Source organism: Chanodichthys erythropterus, chromosome 9 (assembly GCF_024489055.1).
Source record: "Chanodichthys erythropterus isolate Z2021 chromosome 9, ASM2448905v1, whole genome shotgun sequence".
Taxonomy (NCBI): Eukaryota; Metazoa; Chordata; class Actinopteri; order Cypriniformes; family Xenocyprididae; genus Chanodichthys; species Chanodichthys erythropterus.
The window spans coordinates 16,582,525-16,603,631 of record NC_090229.1 but is presented as its reverse complement, the minus strand read 5'-3'; the positions used below and the strand labels follow the sequence as shown (position 1 = coordinate 16,603,631).

General features: G+C 36.4%; 1 protein-coding gene and 1 non-coding gene across 2 annotated transcripts in view; one reads left to right on the top strand and one right to left on the bottom strand.

Annotated features, from left to right (window-relative positions):
* Positions 1 to 901: 901 nt before the first annotated feature.
* Positions 902 to 21,107, bottom strand: part of cacna1fb (calcium channel, voltage-dependent, L type, alpha 1F subunit) — a 50,832-nt gene continuing 30,626 nt past the window's right edge. The window contains exons 22-48 of the mRNA XM_067393672.1: positions 20,932 to 20,991; positions 20,692 to 20,798; positions 20,307 to 20,394; positions 17,361 to 17,468; positions 17,190 to 17,242; positions 16,888 to 17,034; positions 16,597 to 16,798; positions 15,822 to 15,980; positions 15,233 to 15,343; positions 15,004 to 15,087; positions 14,593 to 14,721; positions 14,436 to 14,501; positions 13,164 to 13,255; positions 12,857 to 13,016; positions 11,976 to 12,103; positions 11,794 to 11,890; positions 11,611 to 11,713; positions 11,175 to 11,276; positions 10,187 to 10,314; positions 7,399 to 7,518; positions 5,641 to 5,900; positions 5,504 to 5,527; positions 5,274 to 5,396; positions 4,497 to 4,654; positions 4,269 to 4,381; positions 1,864 to 2,211; positions 902 to 1,168 (exon numbers count right to left, since the gene is read on the bottom strand). Coding sequence (XP_067249773.1) covers positions 902 to 1,168; positions 1,864 to 2,211; positions 4,269 to 4,381; positions 4,497 to 4,654; positions 5,274 to 5,396; positions 5,504 to 5,527; positions 5,641 to 5,900; positions 7,399 to 7,518; positions 10,187 to 10,314; positions 11,175 to 11,276; positions 11,611 to 11,713; positions 11,794 to 11,890; positions 11,976 to 12,103; positions 12,857 to 13,016; positions 13,164 to 13,255; positions 14,436 to 14,501; positions 14,593 to 14,721; positions 15,004 to 15,087; positions 15,233 to 15,343; positions 15,822 to 15,980; positions 16,597 to 16,798; positions 16,888 to 17,034; positions 17,190 to 17,242; positions 17,361 to 17,468; positions 20,307 to 20,394; positions 20,692 to 20,798; positions 20,932 to 20,991 — 3,537 coding nt within the window. The remainder of the gene's footprint in view (positions 1,169 to 1,863; positions 2,212 to 4,268; positions 4,382 to 4,496; positions 4,655 to 5,273; positions 5,397 to 5,503; positions 5,528 to 5,640; positions 5,901 to 7,398; positions 7,519 to 10,186; positions 10,315 to 11,174; positions 11,277 to 11,610; positions 11,714 to 11,793; positions 11,891 to 11,975; positions 12,104 to 12,856; positions 13,017 to 13,163; positions 13,256 to 14,435; positions 14,502 to 14,592; positions 14,722 to 15,003; positions 15,088 to 15,232; positions 15,344 to 15,821; positions 15,981 to 16,596; positions 16,799 to 16,887; positions 17,035 to 17,189; positions 17,243 to 17,360; positions 17,469 to 20,306; positions 20,395 to 20,691; positions 20,799 to 20,931; positions 20,992 to 21,107) is intronic.
* trnar-ccg (transfer RNA arginine (anticodon CCG)) lies at positions 6,224 to 6,296 on the top strand. The gene has a single exon. It is a non-coding gene; the product is annotated as a tRNA-Arg (tRNA).

Sequence of the window (21,107 nt, the reverse complement as noted above, 5' to 3'; positions counted from 1 at the left end):
CATAGAAATGTGCTATGACAGATAAGTTCATATCTGCAATGTGTGGTCATTTTATTTTTAGCAAATGTTCAGTAATTTCCATTTTTATTGAATGAGCCCCATGAATAGGGCACTTTGTCCTCCTATTGAATAGATCATTGTTGCTATGGCTTTTTTCAGGTATTGTGATCAGTAAAAGGAAACTGTTCACTGTCCTAAAAATCCTTGAAATTCCGGCCAGGCTCTGTACAATCCGAGACAAGTAGGATTTGTTGCTCCTAAACAGTGTTCTTTTTGTTCCAAGATGATATTTTTATTTTAAAATTGAATTTCAAGTTGGAATTGGAGTAAACAACACCACTTAAAGACTCAACCTACATTCAAAGACGATCAAGCAATACTGGAGCCTATTATGGGCAACTGGAAAAAAATATGCACATACACACAAAATTCAAGACAAACCTTAAAAAAAAAAGATTATAAGTGTTAATGCAGATTATTTCAATTATTAAAATTATTAAATTATTTATTTATATAATTTAAATTACTGTGTTTATATATTTTAGGTAGGAGTATCCCTCTGTAAATGATGTTTAAAAATAGACAGACAGACATGAACAAGAATGATGGAGTAAAAACACATTTACATATATAAAACATGTTCAACATGATAATCTATTTATAAAAAGAGTCTTCTCAGAGATATGTATTTAAAGAATTTAAAACTGCCATGTAGACAGGGTAAACTGGCGCTGGTCTCTTTCACACACTGAGTATGAACCGCTCACAATATTTTGGAGCAAAACCTCCTTTTTTTCACCAGAGTCTTTCTCTGACTCAGAGCAGCATGAAGAATGTGATTGGTCAGTCAAGATTCCATTGCTCCACCCACTGATGTCCTGACTGGCTCTTTTTTTGTTATTCAGAAAGACGTAACACAAGTCATCTCATCAGCTAGCTCCTCTTCCTCGTGGCTCCTGATTGGCTCCTCGTCACTGTATGTGGGTCCCATGTCTGCGTGGTTCAGAAAGCCTTGGCTTTCCCCAGAGCCCCCACGGCTTAAAAGATCACTTGCAGCACTTTCCATCTCATCTATGGTCATGTGACAGGCATCTGCAATCTCACGCTTGGCAAAGGCTACAAATTTTGGATCCTTGGCGTATAACCCCAAACCTTCAGAAATCAAGACCTGAGGATGAGAAAAAGTAGGATCTGAAGGGACTGAGAGTGATGGCATTATACACGTCCAAATTACTGTTCAAAAGTTTGGGGTCTGTAAGATTTGTTTAAAGAAATTAATACATTTATTCAGCAAGGATGCATTAAATTGATGGAAAGTGACATTTATACTGTTAAAAAAGATTTCTATTTCTAATAAATGCTTTAATTTTCAGAGTCATGAAATTAAAGTATTACAGTTTCCACAAAAATATTAGGCAGCACAACTGTTTTCAACATTGATAATAATAAGAAATGTTTCTTGAGCACTAAATCAGCATATCAGAATAATTTCTGAAAAGATTATGTGATATTACTTCATATTAACTGCTGAAAATTCAGCTTTGCCATCAAAGGAATACATAAAAAAATCATTTTAAAATATATTTTATATGTATTTTTAATTATATTATTAAATATATTAAATTAAATTATTATATATTATTAATTATATAAAGATAATAGATAGATCAGATTATATTATATATGTATCACAGCAGCATTACTAATTGAAACATTCCCTTGATGCTCCTTTAATATTGTTTTAGTTGTAACATGTTATAATGTTACTGTAATATTGATGTAGTCGAGCTGTAATGGGTCTGTAATGTTATTTTGCTATTACTGTAATGTTGCTCTCATGCTCTAGCGTTTCTCCACTCATACCGCTTCCACCAGACTGTCAGCGCTGCCTCTCTTCTCGCTGTAGTGAGGACTGAGTTGGGTAGGGACTCTAAGGGTGGTGTAGGCTCTATACGGCTGTCCCCCTCCACCAGCAGAGGGTCCAGAGTACCATCCCGAATTGGGATGCCGAACCGACGCAGGCACTCCAACGGAACTAGCCTTTTTGTCCCAGATGCCCACACTACCAGCCCCTGTTGCTCCCTCCTCCTCTACCAAGATAAGGGGAGCGTAGAGGAGACGACCCCGTCGAGGGCCGGTGTTCGCCCAGGATGCTGTTGAACCTGTGGACGATCTTGCGCTGCTGCGACGAGAATCGTAACTGCCGTATCCCTGAGAACGAGAGAGAAACAAAGAAAGGCTGAGTAACATAGGTTCTGTTCAAAAACCAAGTAATGTTGTAACTCAACAATTATTCAAGTGAGTCACTTCAGTAATAAAAGGCAGTTGACAATCAGGAAGTGTGTGTACATTTAGTTGTTTCTTCAACTAAAGGCATTTTTAGACCCTGTGGGCTTTTGGAAAATAAAATCTGGGTGAACATTTTCAGGCTTGTTTAATTTTTTCTACTCAGACTACTTTCAAAAGTAGCATTTTAATGTGACCTCCTTTTTACAAAAAAGGGATTTTAAAGTTATTTATTTTATTATCCAAGCTACTTCATTGAATAAAATATAAATAAAATGAATAAATAAAAATCCATGCGAGTACTAAAATTACATATTTTATGAAAATTACTGTATGTAATTGCAACATTGGAGAAGATATAAGAACAAAAAGAACACTATTTGGTAGTGTGTCACAGACTAGTTTTTAGTATATACAAAACCGATTCCAAACAAGTTGGGACACTGTAATTGTGAATAAAAAAGGAATGCAATAATTTACAAATCTCATAAACTTATATTTTATTCACAATAGAATATAGATAACATATCAAATGTTGAAAGTGAGACATTTTGAAATGTCATGCCAAATATTGTCTCATTTTGGATTTCATGAGAGCTACACATTCAAAAAAAGTTGGGACAGGTAGCAATAAGAGGCCGGAAAAGTTAAATGTACATATAAAGAACAGCTGGAGGACCAATTTGCAACTTATTAGGTCAATTGGCAACATGATTGGGTATAAAAAGAGCCTCTCAGAGTGGCAGTGTCTCTCAGAAGTCAAGATGGGCAGAGGATCACCAATTCCCTCAATGCTGCGGCGAAAAATAGTGGAGCAATATCAGAAAGGAGTTTCTCAGAGAAAAATTGCAAAGAGTTTGAAGTTCTCATCATCTACAGTGCATAATATCATCCAAAGATTCAGAGAATCTTGAACAATCTCTGTGCGTAAGGATCAAGGCCGGAAAACCATACTGGATGCCCATGATCTTCGGGCCCTTAGACGGCACTGCATAACATACAGGAATGCTACTGTAATGGAAATCACAACATGGGCTCAGGAATACTTGTTGGTGAACACAATCCACCGTTCTATTCACCGTTGCCGGCTAAAACTAGGTCAAAAAAGAAGCCATATCTAAACATTTTCTCTGGGCCAAGGCTCATTTAAAATGGACTGTGGCAAAGTGGAAAACTGTTCTGTGGTCAGACGAATCAAATTTTTTTCCCCATTTTCTCTTTGGAAAACTGGGACACCATGTCATCCGAACTAAAGAGGACAAGGACAACCCAAGTTGTTATCAGTGCTCAGTTCAGAAGCCTGCATCTCTGATGGTATGGGGTTGCATGAGTGCGTCTGGCATGGGCAGCTTACACATCTGGAAAGGCACCATCAATGCTGAAAGGTATATCCAAGTTCTAGAACAACATATGCTCCCATCCAGACGTCATCTCTTTCAGGGAAGACCTTGCATTTTCCAACATGACAATGCCAGACCACATACTGCATCAATTACAGCATCATGGCTGCGTAGAAGAAGGATCCGGGTACTGAAATGGCCAGCCTGCAGTCCTTTCACCCGTAGAAACATTTGGCGCATCATTGAGGAAGATGTGACAAAGAAGACCTAAGACAGTTGAGCTACTAGAAGCCTGTAGTAGACAAGAATGGGACAACATTCCTATTCCTAAATTTGAGCAACTTGTCTCCTCAGTCCCCAGACATTTGCAGACTGTTATAAAAAGAAGAGGGGATGCCACACAGTGGTAAACATGGCCTTGTCCCAACTTTTGTGAGATGTGTTGATGCCATCAAATTTAAAATCAACTTATTTTTCCCTTAAAATGATACATTTTCTTAGTTTAAACATTTGATATGTCATCTATGTTGTATTCTGAATAAAATATTGAAATGTGAAACTTCCATATCATTGCATTCTGTTTTTATTCACAATTTGTACAGTGTCCCAACTTTTTTGGAATCGGGTTTGTAGTAACATTACCTGTGAACGCACTCTGCAGGGTGGAGAGTTCTGATGGTACGTTCCTGGGATGGGCAGATCATCGCTGCTACCTTGCCTTCTTAAACACTGTATGTTAAATGAAGTCTTTCTCCCTGAGAAATGGACAAAAAATAGAATTAAATATACAGATTAACTTTAGCAACAATCGCTTAATTACCTCCAAACAACATTATAATTAATAAATATGAAATAATTAGATCATTTTACCAGTAGGTGTTGCTGGCAGCAGGCGTCTCCGTGCTGTCCTCCTGCCTTCTTCATAACTGTTTCCATAATGATTACCGTAGATCGGGTGTCTCACAGAGTGGCCATCATACATGTCTCTATGTCCAGTGAACATTGTGCTGTCCTCTGGATAACCATGCCTGAGGATGAAAAACATGTTTTAAGGTACACTATGTAACTTTTGTCCCTCTAGTGGTTAGAAAACAAACTGCGTGTATTTTGCGGAAGAACATTGTTTTGGTTGTGCTTCAGCTCTGCGTGACTATGGATGAATATGGTTATACTTCTCATTAAACATTCACTACTAGGCTTAAGAGATATAACTAGTTTAGATGGAAAGGATCTCAAGATGACTAGCTGAAGGCGTTACTGTAGCTATACCCATTAAAAGACACGGTATTTCCCTTAAAATATATTCCAGTGCAGCCTTACAACAACCATAATGAAATGACCCTTAAAAGATGATGCTTTACAATGAACTCTGTTAGAGAGCTACATATGGCAATTTATCTGTTCAATAAAATACTTTAATCACCTGTTGAGTAATAAAAATGCAACCTTGGCGTTGCTTTTAAAACATTTACAACAAACCACCCTGTCAGGTCTAAAATATAAACACTTAAAACAGGCTTACCATATTTAATCAGGGTAAGACAAAAACACGTTTTGGAAGAAGGACTAAGGACATTTAAAATAAATTAAAATTTTAAACAAAATATGAATTAATTCATTCAGGCACAGGAAAGACTTTATGAGTACCTTTCTCTAGAGATGACACTCTCGCTGTCCTCGTCTTTTCCATAGAAGCGCTGCTCTCCAGGGTACTCACCGCCTTCCTCTCTCCGAGACAGCGGAGAAGAGAACCTGTCTCTGGAGTCCCTCCTGAGGGAGAAAAGAGGAAACCAGCAGTCAGCAGGAGACTGAGAGAACAGTAGGCAGAACAGAGAAAGGTACTGGAAGGTGCTACAATCTATCTGCTAAAAGCTTACCTTGGGTATTTGTAGTATGATGGCCTATTTAAAAAAAAAAAAAAAAAAACAGTATGTAAAAATACAAATACATTACATATTTAATATGAGGTATATTGTGTAATATGAATAAATGCAATACAACCAGGTAGATTTACCTCTTGGGCAGCTGGTCAATCACACCATTCTTGTGTTGGTAATGAAGGGAGGAACGCGTGCTGTCTCTTCTCCTGAAGTTCTCATGCTCCAGAGCACCGTTCCCATTCTGTGTTTTTGCAACAGAGCTCCTACGTCCCAGTCCCCCATTCAAAATGCCATCTCCTGAGACAGGAACAGGAGCAACGCCGGGAGTAGTGGCCAAAGAGGAGCGCCGGCTTCTGCTTGAAGGCTCAGTGTGGCCCGCATAGCCATTTTCATTCTAAGAGTTGAGCAATGTGAGAGAAAGAACACCCGAGTGTTACATTAAAATAAAATAGTTTTAATGAAATCTAAACTCCTATTTAGATTGATCAAAAGTGACAGTAAAGACATTTATAATGATACAAAAGATTTGAACTTTCTATTCAACAAAGAAAGTTTCCAAAAAGGCAGCACAACTGTTTGCAACACTGATAATAATCAGATATGTTTCTTGAGAACCAAATCAGCATATGTGAATGATTTCTGGAGGATCATGTGACACTGAAAACTATTTAAAGATTTGATTATTGATGAAGCTAAACAAAAGTGGTGCTAAACAGAGGCCCAGTGGCCTAATGGATAAGGCATCAGCCTCCGGAGCTGGGGATTGTGGGTTCAAGTCCCATCTGGGTCGTAAATTTTTTGTGTGGCTAACGATGCAAGGACTGACAATACTTTCAAAGTGTGCTGCAAAAATTATTGTGACTTTTTTTGAGCACAAATTACTCAACTTACCATACATGTGGTGCACTTTAACTAAAGAACGCAAACTATAGGCAATCGTACACTCTTTGATTGATGTTAAAGGGTTAATTCACCCAAAAATGAAAATTCTGTCATTAATTACTCACCCTCATGTCGTTCCAAACCCATAAGACTTTTGTTCATCTTCGAAAACACAAATGAAGATCTTTTTGTGAAATCTGAGAACTTTCTATCCCTCCATAGATAGCTTTGACACTTTGACTCTTCGAAAAGTTCATTTCAATCAACCAAATTTCGATTCAATCGCTTTATATGATGAACAGATTGAATTTAGGCTTTTATTCACATAAACATTGATCAGCAAACAAACCTCTTGCGGAAGCTCAAACGTGCTGCATAACACACGAGAATAAACCTCATTGGTTCTCACGTCAAGCATGCTTGAGCTTCCGTTTACCACAGCTGATGTGTGAGTTGATGAATGTTTGTATGTGAATAAAAGTCTAAATTCGATCTGTTCATCATATAAAGTCATTGAGTCTTATCATAAAATTTCATCAAAAAGATCTTCATTTGTGTTACGAAGATGAACAAAAGTCTTACTGGTTTGAAACCACATGAGGGTGAGTAATTAATGACAGATTTTTTATTTTTAGGTGAACTATCCCTTTAAGGCAATGCAATAGTTTATATATTTATTTCATTTGACCAAGCAAGCCACAACATCTACACCTACACTAAAAAAATCTCAAGCCAAACCCCTATTCATTACCTGATATCAGCTCCTGTCAGAGTAAATCTGGTACTCAAATTACCATCCGTCTCAATAGACCAAGTGCCTCATTACTCTGAATAATGATCTGATCCTTCTGTCTCTGACTATCTGGTTATAATGGAATATTTTCCATTTAGTGAATCTACAAGATGAACTCACTGTGCAAAACAAATTCAGTTAACTGATTAAAAAACAGACTAATTCAATTTTCAGAAATGTGCTCCAAAAGAATCTTGATGGTTTAAGTGATGAGCACCTTATAATGAGCATCATCCTCCTCTAGCTCCTCCTCCAAACCGTCCTCTTCCTCCTCCAGATCTTCGTTCAAGGCCAGTCTCATTTCTGGCCCTAGGTCCTGCAGAGTTCGCAGCCCTGCCTGACACAGATGCACACGGAAAGAGAGAGGTACCACAGTATATATGCAGCTCACCATTCAGCTGAGTTATACAAGACATACAATCAGGCCCCAGACACCAAAATTACCAAAAAAAAAAAAAAACAGAAACCGCTAAATGGTGGCCCAGCAGCTTAACAAAAAACATTTAATCATACTTGGCATGATTTAAAATGGGCTCTAAAAAGAAAGGCTACTTTAAAAATGACAGGGGCCTAGTGGCCTAATGGATAAGGAATCAGCCTCTGGAACTGGGAATTGTAGGTTGTAGTCTAATTTGGGTCATAAACCTTACATTTGTGTTGCCAAACCTACAATCCCACAGATTTAAGTTAAAACTATAGAAAAGCTATTAACAATTGAAAATAACAATATGTTAACATTTTAGTAAGGATGCTATACAAACATACTAGTTTTATATCATTCGAAATGCTACGGCAGAGGGGAAGATGCATGAGCATTAATTTGTGTTATTTTAACGTTATATTTTTAGTTATAGTTTTTACCTAAAACCTACACTGTTCAGACGGTGATAGACAAATGTAGACATATCCACATTCAAGCAATTCATACAATGGGCTCAAACAGCTCGCCATTCTACAGCAGATTTTGATCATAAACATCTCACAGCCATCACCTAAATATTTTGTTTACAATAATAAATCCTAAATTTCAGCATGAGTAACTTACTTTTTGTGCCATCAGTATCTCCAAGTGGTGCTCACTGCAGAGCCAAATGACGTCCAGCTCGGGCTCTCTGGACGTCATGGGTTGAGCTTGACCTAGTCCAGCTCCACCTCTGTGGATCTAATGGGTGCAGGGATAGAGTTATGGGTATGGTTAGGGTGTGGTTGGACACCACCCATTACGCCCAAGTTACATTCAGAGAGTGGAAGCTGGACATCCAGAGAGGGGGAGCTGGACTTCACACTCAACCCATGGCTCTGCAGTGAGCAGCCGCTCAGTCATGCACTCACTAAAGCTCCTAGGATCTCCCGTCAATGGCTCATTTTGAGTCAGACTTGTGAATTCAGTGAATTGTTAACTCGAGACTCGCTCTGACCAGATCATTTGAATCTGTGAGTTGTCTAGAACAAATGCAATCGGATCAATTCACAAATGAATCGTTCATTGTGATTTGGGAACTGATTAAACAGGTTAATTCAAAAGAATCAGCTTCGTGAATTTGAATCGTGAACTGAATTTCTTCAGTTCAAAATAACAAGGAATGATTTTTTTAAATTGTAGTGGAGTAAAAAGTACAATATTATACCTACTCTGGAATGTAGTGAAGTAAAAGTTTTCCAAAATAAAAATACTCTGATAAAGTACAGATACTTGAAAAATGTACTTAAGTACTATACAGTAATGAAGTAAAAATAATTCATTACTGTCCACCACTGGAGACTACACGGCTGTGGGTTTGAGTCCCACCTAGGTCGCAAACCTAGAAATTAGAAAAGCTAATATCAACCTATCAAAGATAACCTGTGTTGAGGCTGTGAACATAAATGAGGCTGTGATAATTCAATTTCATTTAATTTAAAACTCAAGTAGGGCTAAATTTTTACAGCATTTCTTGTTATTTTGCAGTGAAAATATACAACAGACAACATTCTTTTTGACATTGTTATTACTTTTCTGACCTCTAGAACCATTGCAGGGCTCCGGACTTTTCCACCAAGGAAGTTTGAGTGCTGGTTCAGAGCCAGAGCCTAGTTTCAAATCAGTTCTTTGTCTTTCCACACTCATAGCACCAGCTCTGAACCAGGAAAAATGGTTCGTAAGTAGCACCAAAACATTGCTGGTCTAGAAGTAAGAACCGCTTGCGTCGGGGGCTGGGGGTGGGGTTACCGTGACCAACAAGATACTTGTGACCACCATATGTGAAACAGCTGTGTGTTTGGATGCCGATGTAGGTTCGCAAAGCCATAAGCATCAATAGTAACGCAACGTCCACTATTGCAATGAATGTAAATGCTTCTCACAAGATTTCACAGCGATGTTATTAATTCTGTGATGAATTTAAGCGCTTTCTTACCAGTGCTTTGTAATAATGGTGTCGTGTGATCAAGATCGACCCTGAATACTGTTGTTTTCATTGTTTATACTTAGCATTACTTACCGAGACTACATTGTTAATGCTGAAAGAAGGCCCAGTGGCCTAAAGAATAAAGCATCAGCCTTCAGAGCTGGAGATTGTGAGTTCAAGTCCCACCTGGGTCATGAGCAATAATGCTTGGTCCAGGATTAAATGCGTGCAGAAAATTTTTTACTCTAAAATTGGCAGATTGTTAAAAAGCAACCTGGGCCACCTTATCACAGATCAAATGGTATGTAAGAATGATGAAATGCATGCAGCATACAGAACCCACACATGATCAACCTGCCAATGACAGCACACCCACAGTGAATAATAATCAGAGACTGTGTAAAGTGATACTAGTCTGGGCATGAAGACTGCCAGGATCACAGTTCTAAAGTGAAGACATTTGTTGGTTAAGTCTGCTTCAGTGGATCATCTCTGAATGTGGAATTTGTATGAACCCATTTCATGTGGGGACAAATGTGTGATTTATCCAATTTAGGTGTTATTGTGCCCAGATAAATGGGAAATGACTAAAATGTAGAAGCTGTGATAGAGATATACCTGTAGAGCTGAAGGGTTACCATTCTCTGAATCTCCCAGACCTACTTTCTCCTTCCTTTTACGGAACTTCCTGAAATAGTCTTGGATCAGGAACGTAGCATAGAATTTACCCACAGTCACTTCCTCATCTGTAACAGAACGAACAATAAAACAGCTCAAGAAGTTGAAAATGGTCATGTTTGTATATTTGTCTGAGTATTAGGTTTGTGTAGAATTGAGAACTGAACTGAGGATGTGGATTAAATAGAAATTAAATAAAACTGGAGGCAAAAATAAGGACATTTTAGAATAATGAATATTGTATTTAAATATTGGTCAATTCACACCGCACCGGCAGTAGCTGAAAGGCGGCAACAGACACTTCGTCAGGTTTCATCGGATCAATGTGTTATCCCGTCGGAGTCTATTAGAGCTTGTTTTCGCCGACTGAACATGCTGAATCGGAATTAACATGTCTGAGAAGCGACGTGCTGTAATCTGACTGTCGGTGTTGGTCTGCGTCTGTCAGCGTGAGTGTGAACTGGCCTTAACACTAAATTTTATTTTTAGTGTAAATTAAACATGAGCATGTTTTCACATGCACAACATATGAGGCATTTCCAGAAATATTAGATATTGATAATGACTGTATGAAATTCCACCAACAAAAGTGTCCATTTAATTTATATACATTTCATTATTTTATTAAATCAACATTTTTATTTTATAGACCATTATGGCTGAACATTTAATTTCCCAAAAACCGCCAGAATGATTTACCGTTAAGTTTTCAAAATTAATCCAAACAACATGAAGCTTGTGCATTTTGTTGTTTTGCGGCCATTTTGCAAGTCATTACATTCCTCTTACTGTCATTCCAATTAGAATTTAGAATTTTAAAAGAAAGTCAACTGATACATTTACATTTTTTCCAACCCTGGTGCCATGTGGTCATTTGACTGATTTGAGGAACTAGATATAAGCTACTGTATGTAGAGAAAGAACTCACCAGCAGGGGGAGGAATAACCTCATCCAGGATTTTGGGTTTTGTTCTCTTCCAGATCTTCTTAATGATGATTCTCAACTCTTCATTCTCTTGATCAGGGTTCCCTGAGAACAAAACATTACAACCACTAAAGCTTACGCAGCTACCTAAGAACGTCACCTTTGCTTCTCAGCTTATACGAATTGCTTATAGAAAAAGCTTTACTGTCTATTAATATTCTATATAGTAATCTATATTATTGGATATGTTTAAATTAGTATGTTTAATTTGAAATATATTCAAATATTTAATGTTTAAAAAAGATGACAATGACAGAAGGGCTTCTGTATTTATATGCAAAGCACACCTTCACATGAATCATCTGTAGCTCTGTAACAGAGAGATGAAGTGTATGAGTATGCAGAGGGTGTGAGTGTTTGTGTGTACGCCCGCACTGACCCTCAGTTTTGATTTTCAGGGCAGTTCTGACCAGGGCGAACAGGGTGGCGTTGAAGGTCACTGTACCATCACTGTTCAGAGGCATGTTCATGGCAACCAGCCTCTGCAAAAAAGAGAGAGACAAAGTAAGACACACAAAATGGAAGAGAACACACTAGATGTATTTTGTGTGTGTGTCTGTACCTTGCAGGCCACACGATGAGGACAGAGTTTCCCAAATCCAAGTGGCGGCTGGATCCTCCTGAGCAAAGCCACTACATCCAAGTGCTTAATACGACCCCTGGAAAATAAACACACATTTAAAGCATTTGTTTAAACTTTTTGGTTAAATATAAAAAGCATTAAAGAGACACTGATAGTCTTACTTGGCTTCAGGGTCATACTCTGACCAGATTCTTTTGAACTCATCCAGGTGATGTGGTCCAAGAATTGACCAATCACGGGTCAAATAGTCGAAATTGTCCATAATGACGGCAACAAAAAGATTAATAATCTGAAAATACACAACAATGACAAACATTTGCATTTAGCTATGCAAATCACACTGAAATAATTTCAGCCAACGAAAGCCTACTATGTCCTGCATAATAATTACAATGAAAAGCTCAACAATAATTTTTTTTTTTCTGTACAAAAAATGTATTTATAGGGACAAAAGTTTCATTTGTCAGAAAGAAATTTGAAAGATTTCTCAGTAAATGTAAATGCTTTGTATATCATGGCCACCAATTTACAATTCATTTCCATGGCTTACTAATACCTCAGCACATTTTACCAATTCGTTCCCTCATTTTAAGTAAATTGTGCGCACAATATAATAATCTGTTCCCTTGTTTTACTAAATTGTAGCCTTGTTATAGTTAAATAAAATTGAGGGAATGAATTAGTTCAACATGGCCACAATTTACTAAAATGATGGAACCAATTAATAAGTTGTGGGAATGCATTCTCAATTTGTGGCCACGATTTAACTAAAACAAATTAGTAAATCATAAAGTGAATAAGTAAAGTGAACAAATTAATAAATCATAGCCATGGTTTACTAAAACGAGAGAACAAATTCTTATTACTCCATGATATATATATTTTTGTCCTCATGTCATGTACAGGGCCCTGTGGTTTTCAATTTAAAAGTTTTCTTTAAAAAAAAAAATCAAAAAGAGAAGCTGGGAAATTATACAGCTATAACTGCGAAGTTATCAAAAATAGAGTTAATTTAACAAACAACAACATTCTGTGTAATTACCAAGAAGGCGCAGAGCATAAAGAAACTGATGAAGTAGACAATGGCAATGTTGCTTCCACAGGTGAATTCTTCACCGGGCTCATAGTCTGACTCAGGGTCACAGCGCTTCCCTGGAAGACTGGCCAACATGATCTCCTGCCACGCTTCACCCGTTGCACACCTGCACATGAAGAGCACATACATGTGCTTTTATCCAAAACAACTTAAATTGCATTTAAGGTATACATATGTATGCATGAATTTCCTGTGAGTCAAAACTAATGAACTTTACATGCTTTGCTGTTTGAGCTAGAGAACACTCTCTCACCTGAATAGAAGCAGCACAGCCTGCGGAAAGGTCTGAAAATTGTTATTCCTGTTGATTTGCGTGTGGTCCTGCATGGCGATCTTTCCAAATGTCTGACAAAGAGAAATCATTATTTAAAAAAAAAAAAAAAAAGTGTTCAATAGTTCTTTGCCTGTTTATTTAAAAAGCAATCAAAACAATCTAAATGAAAAAAAATAAATAAATAAATAAATAAATAAAAAAAAAAATATATATATATACAATATATACAATTTGTATATATATATATTGTATATTTTGTATATATACAATTTGTATATTATATATATATATATATATATATATATATATATATATATATATATATATATATATATATATATATATATATATATATATATATATATATTATATATATACACAAAATAACTGTTTTCTATTTGAATATATTTTTTACAAAGTAATTTATTCTCATGTTGGCAAAGCTGAATTTTCAGCATCATTATTCCAGTCTTCAGTGTCACATGATCATTCTGATATGATGATTAGTTCCTCAAGAAATATTTGTTATTATTATCAATGTTGAAAACAGTTGTGTACTTTTTTTCAGGATTCCTTGATGAATAGAAAGTTCAAAAGAGCAGCATTTATCTAAAATACAAAGCTTTTGTAGCATTATACACTACCGTTCAAAAGTTTGGGGTCAGTAAGAATTTTTATTTTTATTTTTTTGAAAATAAATTAAAGAAATGAATACTTTTATTCAGCAAGGATGCATTAAATCAATCAAAAGTGGCAGTAAAGACATTTATAATGTTACAAAAGATTAGATTTCAGATAAACACTGTTCTTTTGAACTTTCTATTCATCAAAGAATCCTGAAAAAAAATATTGTACACAAATATTTTGTACAATTGTACACATTAAATGTTTCTTGAGCAGCAAATTGACATATTAGAATGATTTCTGAAGGATCATGTGACACTGAAGTCTGGATCAACGATGCTGAAAATTCAGCTTTGCCAACACAAGAATAAATTACATTTTCAAATATTTTCAAATAGAAAACAGTCATTTTAAATTGTAACAATATTTCACAATATTACTGTTTTTACTGTATTTTTAAGTAAATGCACCCTTGGTTAGCAGACGAAACTTCTTTTAAAAACATTAAAAATCTTACCGATCCCAAACTTTTGAGCGGTAGTGTGTATATATATATATATATATATATATATATATATATATAAAATAAAATAAAATAATATATACATTTCCCCAGAATCCAATTACCTGCATTCCAATCACAGCATAGATGAAGAAGATCATGGCGATCAGAAGAGCAACATACGGCAGAGCCTGGGGTACAAAAAGTACAAAATAGTACAAATTTAGACTAAATAATTTGCTCAAAATATGAAAAATGTTTTTGTAATCATTTTCTTCTGACCTGGAGTGATTTCACAAAAGTCCAAAGCAGGGTACGAATGCCCTCTCCCTTGCTGAGTAGCTTAACCAATCGCATTACCCGAAACAGGCGGAAGAAAGTAATGGATACACGGGAACTGTCCTCTGAGCTCTAAGAAAAAAGAAGGCAGAAAAATTGACATTTTTTAAAAATGTGCCATACAGGAAACATACAACAAGATTCTAATTTTTACATCAACTATAAGTGAGCTAATTAAACACAATTATGATCATCATTAGCATCTAATAAGGCTCAAATGATGCTTGTGACAGAAAAATAATTTTAAACAAATTACCATTGAATTAACTTAAACTGCACAATATGCTAAGTAACTAAATATTATGGAACTGTATCTATTATTTGGTTGCATAAAAGAAGAAAAGAAAAACTCACACTGAACTCTGTAACCACAATGTCCACCACACTTCCCACAACAATCAGAGCATCAAAGGAATTCCATGCGTCAATAAAGTAATGCTGCAAAATCATTAAAAATAAATCAGATATTATGAACAACACACTTCAGAATTAATGGTTTGAGACAATAAAACAGTAACTTTATCAACAATGCTTATTAGCAAGAAAACACATATCATTTCTGCAAGGGAGTAAAAGGACTGACCCTGAGTCTGAGAGCCATCAGTTTAATGATCATCTCCACAGTGAAAAGGCCAGTGAAAACCATATTGAGGATGTCCATCACGTGACTAAAGAGCTTTGACTGTTCATAGTGCTGTGGAAGCATTTAGAAATGGTGTGATTCTACATTCAGCATTTGACTCAATATCAGCCTCAAATCATTCATCCTTCACTGTTCTACTTTATAGACTTATTTTGATTTATGTCAGTCTATAGAGGCCAAATATATCAGTGCAATCATTATAGTTGATTTTGTGGACTCTGTTATTCGTTTAAATTTAAAACGATTTTTAAAACTTTATTGTTACTGTTATAGTTATCATCCTTGGTGTGAACATGCCTTTAGTTTAATTAGTTAACTGGCAATTCTGATATTTTATGAAGGCACCATAATCCTACCATAAAGAACTTCAATTTCTCAATACAATTTCAGCACTGGCCTCAAGGTTCATGTTGGGTTTTAAGTAAGCTCATATAAGCTCAGATTCAATACCAAAAATAGATGTCTTTGTCTATGGTTCTACATGCTGATTATACAGCTTTTGTAAGAGTTGTCAGACTCAGCTGTTTACCTGCACAGCCAGAGTAACAGTGTTGAGGAGAATCAGCACAAACATGATGTACTCAAACCCTGTGGAGTTGATTATAGACCAGAACTTGTACTGCACTGGGTTTTTGGGGATGTACAACTTCAACGGCTGGGCTTTTAGGGCGTATTCCACACACTGTCTCTGTTAGTGACAAAACGGAGACATACTGTTAGAAAATATACACTGGATTGGTACATCAAATAGTCTGTTATACAAAATGGGAAGTAAATATGAAATCTTGAATAGGACATACACTACCGTTCAAAAATTTGGGGTTGGTAGATATTTTTATGTTTTTGAAAGTAGCCTCTTTTGCTCACCAAGGCTGCATTTATTTGATCAAAAATACAGTAATATTGTGAAATATTATAATATTTTTTCTATTTGAATATATTTTAAAATGCCATGTATTCCTGTGATGGCAAAGCTGAATTTTCAGCATCATTACTTTAGTCTTCAGTGTCACATGATCCTTCAGAAATCAATCTAATATGCTGTTTTGGTGCTGAAGAAACATTTCTTATTATTATCAATGTTGAAAACAGTTGTGCTGATTCATATTTTTGTGGAAACTTTGATATATATATTTTTTGAGGATTCTTTGAAGAATAGAAAGTTCAAGATCAAATGAATGTTTACTTCATGAATAAAATTTCTAAAATTCTTACTTAGCCCAGACTTTTGAACAGTAGTGTACTGTAACTTGCGTTACAGAAGTAAAATTGTTTGTGAATTTTTAGCAACGCTTTCGTCCAACCTGATTTTTGTCCAGCTCGCAGTTCTTGAACTCGGCCTCTCCCTGCTCACGGAAAGTGATGATGACAAAACCCACGAAGATGTTCATCATGAAGAAGGCGATGATGATGATGTAGATGATGAAGAATATAGAGATCTCCACGCGGTAGTTGTAAATGGGTCCGTGATTCTCTGCATTGGCATCAATGGCTTTGTAGAGCAGCCTGAAGTAGGAAACACAGCATATTGTATAAACATGGTCATGGTGACCTTCAGTAACATATGGAGGAAGATGACAGAAGGGCAGACTCACGCTGGCCAGCCCTCGAAAGTGGAGACTGTGAACAGGGCCATCATTCCCATCAGTACATTATCAAAGTTGAAGTCACTGTTGAGCCAGAGCCTCTCTCTCACCATTGGATGACTCACATCTCCGTCTTTATACACCACAAATGTTCCCCTGTGTGTCACACACACACGCAAACAATTTGTAGGCACAAATGGATGAACAAACACTCATGACACATAAGCACACATGTTGCCCAAAGGCACACACATGTGGTTAACATGAGAACTGAATTAAACAGTAATGACAGATGCTGAAATGTGACGTACTTGCACTGTTCTGGAGTGTTTTTAGCTTCATCTGTGCAACGATAAAATTTACCCTACAAAATACATCAGTAATGACGCATTAAAAAGTACATTCGCACATAATATTTATGCTGATGTTAAACTTATGAGAGCACAGGAGGTGCACAGTCTTTTTGTGTGTGTGTGTTTTACCTTGAAAAGCTGAACACCAATGCAGGCAAACATGAACTGAAGTAGAGTGGTGACGATCATGATGTTCCCGATGGTCCTTATAGCCACAAACACACATTGTACCACATGCTACACACACACACAAACACATAGTCATAAGAGAAAAGGAGTTTACACCAAACCAATGACAGAGAAACAAAAACGTTAGAAATGAAAATGAATTGACCATTTCAGTTTGCCGGTCAGTAAGAAAAGAAAAAAAAAAAAAATCAATACTTTAATTTAGCGAGGATGCATTAAATTGATCCAAATTGTCAGTTTTTACATTGTTATGAATGGTTTAGATTTCTGTTCATCACAGAATCCTGAAAAAAATGCATCATGGTTTCCACAAAAATATTAAGCAGCACAATGTTGTTGATAATAATAAGAAATGTTTCTTGAGCACTAAATCAGCATATTAGAATGATTTCTGAAGACTGGATTAATGATGCTGAAAAATAAGATTTGTCATCACAGAAAAATAAATTACATTTCAAAATAAAACTAAAATAGAAAAGAGTTTTTAAATTGTAATAGTATTTTACAATATTTCTGCTTTTACTGTATTTTTGATGAAATAAATGCAGTCTTAGTAAGCGTAAGAGACTTCTTTCAAAAACATAAAAAAATCATACCGACCCCAAACTTTTGTATTTACTTAAAATCTTAAAAGCTTGGAGAATGTAAATATGAAGGAAAGGAGGTTATTTGGGCTGACGAGGGTTCCTGGAAGGAGCGAGGTAGGTTATAAATAAAGGTGCCATCGAACGTTGTTTTACAAGATGTAATATAAGTCTAAGGTGTCCCCTGAATGTGCCTGTGAAGTTTCAGCTCAAAATACCCCATAGATTTTTTTAAATAAATTTTTTTAGCTGCCTATTTTGGGGCATCATTAACTATGCACCGATTCAGGGCTGCTGGCCCTTTAAATCTCATGCTCCCTGCCCATCGAGCTTGCGACTCTATAATACAGTGCATTTACAAAGTTCACACAGCTAATATAACCCTCAAATGGATTTTTACAAGATGTTCGTCATGTATGCTGCATGCATGCTTCGGGTCATGTGAGTATAGTATTTATTTGGGTGTTTATATTTGATTCTGAACGAGTTTGATAGTACTCCGTGGCTAAAGCTAACATTACACACTGTTGGAGAGATTTATAAAGAATGAAGTTGTGTTTATGAATTATACAGACTGCAAGTGTTTAAAAATGAAAATAGTGACAGCTCTTGTCTCCATTAATACAGTAATAAACGATGGTAATTTTAACCAACAGTAGCCTACATTAGCAACATGCTAACGAAACATTTAGAAAGACAATTTACAAATATCACTAAAAATATCATGATATCATGGATCATGTCAGTTATTATTGCTCCATCTGCCATTTTTCGCTGTTGTTGTTGCTTGCTTACCTAGTCTGATGATTCAGCTGTGCACAGATCCAGACGTTACTGGCTGCCCTTGTCTAATGCCTTTCATAATGTTGGGAACATGGGCTGGCATATGCAAATATTGGGAGCGTACACCCCGACTGTTACGTAACAGGCGGTGTTATGTTGAGATTCGCCTGTTCTTCGGAGGTCTTTTAAACAAATGGGATTTATATAAGAAGGAGGAAACAATGGAGTTTGAAACTCAGTGTATGTCTTTTCCATGTACTGAACTCTTGTTATTCAACTATGCCAAGGTAAATTCAATTTTTAATTCTAGGGCACCTTTAACAGAAATATTGTCAAAATTGATATTACATATAAACATTCCACTCAAACTTTGCCAAGAACTGCATGTGCAATTAAGGTCCCCAACAGTCAGTCATTTTATACCTTAAAATTAATCTTTGATAATCAAAATAACATATTTAAACAATTTAGTATACACGGACTGATGGATATTTATATTAATCCCCACCTCTACTCACTCACAACAGCTCGGACTACCTGATCCACTTGGTCAACTATAGTAAACGCTGCACAATGGCAATTGGAAATATTAGTTTAATTCAGCCATATAGGTTTGAACCAGAAACTGAGAAACTGAAGAGCAAATTATACAGGGCCATCCTCAAGTCAATGTATCAGAAATCGGTAAAGCGTTTTTTTGTATCGCTTTCTACAACATCGGACATATAACAGTAATTGATATGATTAGCCTTTGGCTTGACTACATTATCAAATAGCTAATAATATGTTGGAAATGTTCCTGTTCACCATTTCAGAGTCAGACAGCTGCCTTCTTAAAATCTTTGAACATCATAGAAAGTCAGTGGAGACAGGCATATAGTTCATCATAACATTGTAATATACATCATATACATAATTCACCCGCTATATTGCTATATGTACCCGATTTCTCCTGTCCCTTCTTAAAGGTGTTCTTGTGCTCACTGTGGAAAAGCTCCGCCCCGCACGTTGAGGGGATTGGTTACTTGTTTGTGACGGTAGGAAACAGGGGCGGTATCAAACTGCATTTTTGTGATGGTCTTTAGTACACTGCAGTTTTAAGGAGAAAATACTCAGCAATGGTGTTGACAGGTGAATTTTCACATGGTTTATCTTAACCCTGTTGAAAAAAACAACATATGCTGGTTAGGTATGTTTTGAAGCATTGCAACTGGTTTGAGCTGGTTTATGCTGTTCCTTAGTTGGTCATGAGATGGTTTAAGCTGTTCCTGAGCTGGAGCTAGTTGCTTAAGACCAGCATTTGACCTGCTTAAACCATCTCATGACCAGCTAAGGACCATCTAAGGACCAGCTTAAACCAGCTCAGCTGCAATGCTTCAAAAACATACCTAACCAGCATATGCTGGTTTTTTCAACAGGGAAAGCATATTAAAACACTACATAGACATATAAACAACATTAAAAACATGATTTTCACCACAGGACAAGGGCATACACACAAAAACACTAAAAGCTGTACCTTGAGTCCTTTGGCTCTGTTGATCGCTCGAAGAGGCCTCAGTACTCTGAGCACCCTTAGGATCTTCACTACAGAGATGGCACTCGAACTAAGAGAGAGCGAGCGAGAGAGAGGGGTTTCGTTTTGTCCATGTGGACTCGAAAAGATCTGCATAAAAGCACAGACTGATCTTCATTTTTTCTTCAATGTCTTTTTCTTCATTGTCTCCAAAATGTTTACATTTTTGCATTTAAAGCCTGATAGGGCACTATGTTCATTTATCCACCAGAGGGCGATGCATACATTTACATACACCGATGCATCCGTCAGATATCACAACTCACCTGTTTACACAAATTATGAATAGGAATCTTTTGATATCTGTATGAGTGTTTTATGGACTTACTGTAAGAAGAAGGAGACCAGAGACACAGTGACCACCAAAAGATCCAACAGATTAAACCAGTTTCTACAGAAGGAACCCTGATGGAGGAATGCGCCATGTACTGTCATCTACAGAGTTAAAGGAAGAAAAAATAAAGATATTGAAACATGGGGGCATTTAAGAGTAGCAACACTTCAGTTGCTGTTATTTTATCAATTTGAAATTATTACAAAAACTATTGATTGATTGATTGACTGGTACCTTCAGTAAGATCTCCACAGTGAATATGGAAGTAAATGCATAATCAGCATAACCCAGAAGCTGTAAAGAGAGAAATTCAGTTCTCCTGATGTGAAAAAAAAGAGATTTGTACAGTAGGAGTGTATAGTAACAGGTTTGTTGGTGTATATGTGATTTAGACAAGTAGGACATGGTCC